Source organism: Acyrthosiphon pisum, chromosome A1 (genome assembly GCF_005508785.2).
Source record: "Acyrthosiphon pisum isolate AL4f chromosome A1, pea_aphid_22Mar2018_4r6ur, whole genome shotgun sequence".
NCBI lineage: Eukaryota > Metazoa > Arthropoda > Insecta > Hemiptera > Aphididae > Acyrthosiphon > Acyrthosiphon pisum.
This window is the reverse complement of record NC_042494.1, coordinates 168748279-168756623: the sequence shown is the minus strand read 5'-3', so window position 1 is coordinate 168756623 and position 8345 is coordinate 168748279. Positions and strand designations below refer to the sequence as shown.

Here is an 8345-nt window from a genome sequence, read left to right as displayed (position 1 = left end):
ATACATATTTTTGCAACAACAGTTAATTTTTTTTTATTATTTATAAATATGAATATGATATTGTACCTAGCATCCATGGAGGAATATTATTAAATATAAATAATTTCATATATTAAAAAAACAAAGATTTACGTAAAACTGACGGCAAACACGTATTTTATTGGATTTGTGTTAATAAATGTGGTGCAAAAATTTGAACTGTGGAGACAAATAAAAAAAAACATGAACTAGATAAAAATTCAACATTTTTTCCGGATCAACACTGTCATGCTCCCGATCCTATAGGCTTATGATTTATTAGAATATTTAAGAGGAATAGCTCAACATTTAAAGTTTTAATTACTCATTATATTATATTATTTACTAATACTTATAAGTTATACTAGTATCTATACCTACCAATTATTTTAATATTTTACTACAACATTTTTTTACATTATAATACCTATTTTAGTTAATTTTTTAATTTACTTGTATGTAATATATATTTGTCGATCATAACATATTTAAATTTTAATTACTTACTATATTATATTATTTGTACTAATACTTATAAGTCATACTAGTATCTAGAACTACCAATTATTTTAATATTTTATAACAACTTTTTTCTACGTTATAATACCTACTTAAATTAATTTTATATAATAATTTATGTTTTTTTTTTAAATAATTAACATAAACTATATATTTTTCCACCATGACATATTTCGATTACATAACATTTCGATCATTTGCATTTTCGATATTATATTTTTCGACCAAAAAAGTGTTCGACCAGATACCTTTTCGATCACTAGACTTTCGGTCACTAGATTTTCGGCCAGACAACCCCCACCCAGCTGTATTATACTAGTATGGGGACATTTTTCTTCGTCATCGCCATCATATTCGTTACCAGAATTATATTCAATGTAGTCATAATTTTCACGAAAAATAATCTTTTAGAATTCACCCCACTTAGACATAAAGTCTGTGAACTCATCTCTTAAGGCTTTAAGGGGGCTGGAGTGTAATCCATTCTAAGGAGGAAAAACTAGGCATTTTATATTTCAAATTAAATAGGTCTTGTAAATGTGTTGGATATAATCTATTTTTACTCTTTTTATTAGTAAATTTCTAAGTAAAAAAAATAAAAATCAGAAAAATGAAATTGTAAAAGCATAGATAATTTATTAACGAATTCAAATCTGCTTTCAAAATTAATATCAGATCATTATATCGGGCGTAGTGATTGAAGTCGTGAGTTATGTTTTCGACCAAAAATTAAAAACGCTCCAGCCCCCTTAATGTATTATAAAAAATTATATATTATGTACTATAAAATAGATATTAAATACCCAATCATTTCCGACAAATTTGTATTTCGTATCGGCGTATCGCCCGTATCGGGATAAAACGTGAAGTGTTCGCGTTCGACAGTCGGTCGGATTTTTCGGTCTTCGATTAACGATAACAATTTAAGATAGGTACTATGTTAAAGACTCGTAAGCAAATTGTTGACCTGTGGTATCATTATATACTGATATTGTTAAAAATAACAGTAATAATAATTTATATAAAAAAAAATAGTTTTAAATTTAAATTATTTCTATTTGGTGAATATCTTATTTTAATACCCCCCCGAATGTGCCACCGCCTCAATCATCTACGTGCCACGGTTCACTGGTCAACGTCGGAGCCGTAATCTCCCAGGAATACACCTATCTAGTATAAACCATCGACAGTGGATCAGGTCATTTATATAAGTATACTTTGTAATGTTGTAATTTTATTCATTTGTAATTTATAGGTAGTACTTTATATTGGGGCGCCCTTTTTATTTATTATTTACCTGCTCTGTGTATATTATAATATATTGTTTCTTTTAGGCGTCTCGTAGGTGAGCCGTGACTGATACATACAGTGTTATATTTTGTTATTCGCCAGTATTATTCACCGGTGGGTCACCCTTCTGTGTTTTACCTACTAGTCATTTACACTGCAAGTCGATATTGCCAACCGCCTGTTTCGTAGGAGTATATCGGCGTAAAAAACAATATCTATGATATAGTATCACGGTTTGTTGTTGATGTATAACGCGTTATAAGTACCTAATGGATATTGTGATATGATTAATTTGGAATTTATTATAGGTACTTATTACATAAGTCAATTTTTTTTAATACCATATAGATATAAGTATATAATTTGTCTTATACCTAGACTGACATACCGTCTCCACTCAGAATCGTTTTTCTTATACAATGATATTATATCATTGAATTCAAATGTACCTAAAACCATCCATTATACAGTGACCCACTTGTAACCTACTGTACAGCAGAGCGACATCCACTTACTCACCTTTTTAGTTCGTTATTGTTACTATTAGAAAGAATTATATTTATCAAGATTCAAAAATACAACAATAGCAATAACAATCGTATTTACTGATGAAAAAAGATGGCTCTAAGAAATTTTATTATTTAATCTTAAATTCTATTTTACCGTTTTTGCCACTTATTATTGATAAATTTACTGATGTTTTTTTACGTAAATTCTCCATCTCTACTATACGATATATGTGATTTAATATTATAATTATAATTTATTAAATTCTCTCGTTAAATCGATTTAGATGGGGTGCGGGTGTCGCCATTGGGTGACTTCCCCCTCCCGTCTATCAATTAATCACTTCAAATTTACTTATTGTATAACTTGTAAACAGGGCCTGATTTAGGTATTTTGTGACCTTAGGCAAAATAAAACGTGACTCATTGTCAACAGTAGCGTTTATAGCCCCCCCCCACCACACACACACACACAAATGAGTTGTATTAAACAAAATAATAATTTATATTAATTTAGTATTAACATTTTACATTTTTACATTTTCACAAACATAATTATAAAGTTATACATTTATTATCTTTACAGGCTACAGATTTCTTGTACAATTGTACCTATTATTTGTTAATTAATATATATATTTATTATTGATATTGAAAACAAAATTAAACAATTTTTTTTTTTATATTATTTATTAACTGTAATAGACAATGCATTTTTATATTTATAATATAAATAATTAATAAGCTATTTTATAATATTACTTTTCTTGCTTTTTTTTAAAGCAAATTTATTTATTATGTCATTAAAGTTTAAAGAAGATGTAAAATTGCTTTCTATTGATAGTAAACCTAAGTTATCAATTCTTTCTTATTAAAAATTGACTTTTATTTGTTTTAGTTTACATTTTACAATGCTAAGGATTAATCATTTAATTTTTTTTGAAATATTATATGTTTCTTATATTTATTTTATACGATGAAAGGTAGAACCCTCAAGAATAAAAAATAGTCCTCATAAAAATCCTAGGCCCTCCAATAACGGAGGCCATAGGCAGTTGCCTATCCTGCGTTATGGTAAATATGGCCCTGATTGTAAATTTTAAATTTTTGTTCAATAAAAATATTTGTTGATTATAAAAATATTTCATAATTAACTAAAACTGTAATTTTTGTAATTTATAAATAAAATATGTTTGAAGTATTTTTACACTTGTCGGCTTTTACTTAATGTTTTTAGCTGTGTTCTTTTATTCCTAGATTCAAAGTTAATAGTGATTTGATATTTATGGAGTTACATAAACATTTAAAGTTATAGGGCGTAGCAGTAAAGCTTATTTTTCTGATGAATTTGATGACATCAAGTTAATAGGTTCCTATATGATATGTACTCAGTACTGATACAGAAAAATAGATTCATTTTTAATTCTTTATTGTTATTATTAAAAATAACTACATTTGTCTAGAATACAACAATAGAAAATAAAAATTGTATTTACTGATAAAAAAGATTGCTCTAAGAAATTTTGTTTTTTTACCTTAGATTCAATTTTACCATTGTTTCACTTATTATTGGTAAATTTAACGATGTTTTTTTTACGAAAATGTTCCATCTCTATACTATACAATATTTGTGATTTATTTTTATTATTATTGTTATTATTTAAGAATTTATATTTTTGATATATAAATACTACATAAAACTAATATTTGTTATTTTTAAATAAAATATGTTTGAAGTATTTTTACCTTTGTTGTCTTTAACTTAACGTTTTTATCTGTGTTATATTAATCCTAGATTCAAAGTTAATAGAGATTTGATACTTATTATGGACTTACATAAGCATTTAAAGCTATAGGAATAGGGCGCAGCATTAAAGCTTATTTTTCTATTACACTGCAATATCTATACTCATCTATCAATAATTAAGTATATACCTAATTCACAGGATAACAATTTTTTTGTTGTGTATGACTGTTCAAGAATAGTCAATTTCAACCAATGCATAGACAAATATTATAGTTATTATAGAACTCTTTGTGTTCAACTTACTTTCCATACAATTATATTACCAATATTGCAGTTTACTTACTTTTTCTTCATATGGAACAGCAAGGTCATTACAGGAGATAATCTTAACCACATCTTCGGAAGATAAAGATAGGAACTCATCACTTTTAACCACTTCCCTGAAAATAATTATCATTATATAGAACATTGATTACTGAATAATATAAAGAATAAAATTAATTAAATCATACAGAAACTGTTTTTTTATTAATGTTTCAGAACATGCTAACAATTCCGTACAGTTATGTAAGTCAGCAAACGCTCTGATGCCAAGACAATTCGATGCATCCAGTTGTTTTTGTAAAAACTCAGAACATGCAGCAATAACAAAATCTAACTGCAAGATATATGTTTGCTGCTGGTAATAATACCTTGAAAATCATCAATAATACATTAAAAACAATTTTATATTAGTCTTTAACAAATTGACTTGTTAATTATACCTGTACATTTTCTTTTGTCATTATCAATTCACCAGTATAAATATAATCTACTAATATTTGTAAAACAGTAGAATCTAATTCACTTATTTTAACAAGATCTTTATTGCGCTCATTAAAATTACTAAACATTGCAGAGAAATATGGACTAGCCGCCATTAGGACAATTTTATGACCAAATGTTATACATCCATCATCTGTTTCAAATCTGATATCGCATAAAACTTCATTTCTAAAAACAAAAAAGTTTTAATAATATTTATTTTGAATGAAAGTAAAATACTAAAATCACTGTTAACATACTTGCGTAGAGATTGTAAGTCTTCTAGTATTCTATCAGAGTGAAAGCTATTTGTAAAATGTATTGGTTTACATTCATTTGATTTCAATACTTGCTTTACGTTATTTTCACAAGATGAAGCCTGAATGTTATCCATTTCTTCTCCTGCTATAACACGTTTTAAAATATTATTAAAATAAATATATTTTTAATATCATCATTGAGTTAAAACTTAATACTTAAATTAAGTACCTATGAAGGCGTAAAAACCAACAAAATACTGATGTTAAGAAACTTATTACTTGGCAACAAAATTATTATTTGTGTCACATCATGAATATCAATATTACTTAGTTTCAATGATGTGGCATATTTTCAATTATCAACTTATTATCTAGTTTGTAAGATTTATTAAAAAAAAAGTATTCCAATTCTAGTATTCTAACAGAGTGAATTTCATAGTTTTTTCTGAAATGTATTGGGTATTTTTGTTGTATTTCAAAACTGGCGTAATATAATTCTCACATGATGAAGTCAGTGAATCCATTTCTTTTACTGACATTACACCTTTGAAATTTTAAAATGTATGATATATTTTAATATCATCATTTCTACTTAATGCTAAATTTTAGAAGCAGTGGAGACCAACAAAATACTGCTGTTAAAAATTACTAAGTCATAAGAAATTTAAATAATTTTTGAAATAATTAATAATAAGCTGTTAATGATGTTCATTGGAACAATGTATTTTACAAAAAGTTTGTAGATTTTATGCATAAAGCCACGGGTGTATTTTTATTTCTTTAGTTTTTAACTCTAACATTAGTACAGAACATTATAAAATAATTATATAATATGTTTCCTATATTTAGCCAATATTATATCTGTTGTAGCAAGTAGACGTTTAAATCAAAAATAAAAACAAGAAATGTTATTTTTATTATTAATTGTTCTTTACAATATTATTTTTATCTATTTTTATTGAAAATTATGAATATATTCATTTTCTATGTTACAGCAAGAATTTATATAAATAATTATAAAAACATACAATAGGTATACTGATTCAATATTAGACTTAAAATATAGGGTCTTTTAATTTAATTTAATTTTTATCAGAATAAATAATGTGTCTTTCAAAAGTAATTATGATTGTATACTGATAAATACCCAATAATATAGGTACAACAAATGTATTATTTGTCACTTCACACGTCACATCATGAATGTCAGTATTATTATAAGTATTGTAAGTAAAATATTACACTGTGTCTAGACGTTCAACCATAATAGGTAAGATAATGTATGCTTGACCAACGCCGGGCGTCTAGACACAGCGGAAATATAAAATATTACTGAATTTAATTTAATTTATAGATTATTATATATTTTCTTACTGATTTATTGTAGTTGAATTCAAATCACTGTAATAGTGGAAAATATTGCAGGAAAGTAAGTATGGTATTGAAATTTAGGCTTATATTATATTCAATGTAACACTGAGATTTAAAATGTATATATTCAATACATTTTATCCTACAATTTAAATTAGAAAATAACCACCTGTATCAGAAGCCGAATCTCAACGAACAGAGCACACAGACTAGTAGCATTGACTGTGCAGTGAGAAGTGTGCGTTTCGCATATGTATCTCCAGGTTTGATTGAATGGTGGGTACTTGCTACCTACCATTAACGACTATAAACTGAATTACTCAAAATTTAATAATAATGTATGAAAATAATAACACAATAACACATTATAAAGTATGTGTTTACTTTATTTTAATATTTTATTCAGTTCTGTTCACGATTAAAGTTAGTATCTTTAGCCGTAGTTCTGTTACCCCACCATATTAAAAAGACGAAATATATGACTTACCAAAGTGGTAATAAGTACTAACCAGTAACCACATTTAAAGAAAAATTTTAATTTTACTGAAAAATCCCGCCTTTATTCGAAATACTGTTTGGTTATAATAATATATCAGCTAAATAATTATTAATTCAATAATTTATACGAATAATCTGACCTGAAAATAAATAATTTATGTATGGTTTCTTCTGTTTTTTCTATTAATCATAATAGTGGGGAGGACAATATGTTAAAAATATTTGGAGATTTTGTTAATCTCTCCTTATGCTCATTTTTCTCCAAATATTTTGTATTTGAAGTGTTTTGTTTTGTATACCTACCAATTACCATTATATAAAATTACTTCATGCAAGATTTGTATCCGGTGGGACATGTTCTAAACTAAGTCATCTTGAATGCCTTAACAAATTAGGCACAAAAGGTAAAAATAATATTACAGTTGTTGAATTGTAAATTAGTGTAGAAAATACTTTTATTTCTATGAAACAGTATGATGAATGTAATTTACTCTATCTAATCAAAACTTCAATTATTTTTGTATGTAAAATTATATGTCTATTTAATAAACATATTATTACTTAATTGAATGAAAGCAAGGTTGAAATTAAAATCAAAATAATTGAATTAATTAATCTTTTTATAGCTTAAAACCAAATATTTGTTTAAATTGTAAGTTTTTATTACCTACTGATAAGATATAAAATGTAAGTATTATTCTTCTATGTATTAAAATAAATCAAGTAGGTATAACTCTATAAGTTCTATGTACTTACCTATAATTGTTGTGATAATTATAAATTATCTTCTTATTAATTAGTTATTATAGGTACCAAAAATAATTTTACCATATAATATAATAAACGCTAAAATGTATGTATTTTGTCACCAGTCTAAGAATTTATATTCTTTACAGCATATTCTTAGAGCATATTAAATCTATTTCAAAATTAGTGAAAGTAGATTTATTCAGCTATGGTGAGTGGTTATTTCTATTCTTGACTATATTTATACCTTGAAACTAGGCACTATGAAAAATGGTAGAAATTACTATTGATCTGTCATTATTTGTGCAAATGTTCCAAATATAGTAAATACCACATATAATATTAAATTATATTTATATATTTTATATTTTTGTAAAAGCATTTATATGGGATGATTATCTTTACTCCTTAGTATAAACATTTTAATGACTTAGAAACAACTGATGATAATTTTAATTTAGATACAAACAAATTTTCTCACTTAAAAAATTGAAGTTTGTACCTCACTGGGCGAAGAACTAGATAAGTAGTTAAAAATATCATACATAAAGAAATAAAAAATATCATAAAATTCTAAACATCAGA

At 25.7% G+C, this 8345-nt stretch overlaps 2 protein-coding genes across 9 annotated transcripts in view; one reads left to right on the top strand and one right to left on the bottom strand.

Annotated features, from left to right (window-relative positions):
- The window catches only part of LOC100570512 (ring canal kelch homolog), a 278429-nt gene that overhangs the window by 197080 nt on the left and 73004 nt on the right, over nucleotides 1–8345 (top strand). The gene's annotated exons all lie outside the window — the stretch shown is intronic.
- The window catches only part of LOC100158704 (kelch-like protein 3), a 255214-nt gene that overhangs the window by 217626 nt on the left and 29243 nt on the right, over nucleotides 1–8345 (bottom strand). For 3 of the 8 annotated variants that reach the window (XM_029486637.1, XM_029486636.1, XM_029486635.1), the window contains one exon: nucleotides 4424–4520. The exons of 1 other annotated variant lie outside the window; for it this stretch is intronic. In XM_029486637.1, the coding sequence (XP_029342497.1) occupies nucleotides 4424–4520 (97 nt within the window). Of the gene's footprint in view, nucleotides 1–4423; nucleotides 4521–4592; nucleotides 4773–4844; nucleotides 5074–5144; nucleotides 5290–6684; nucleotides 6918–8345 lie in introns of those variants that run through there. 4 more of the 8 variants (XM_029486639.1, XM_029486642.1, XM_029486640.1 and 1 more) reach the window with 4 other exon arrangements.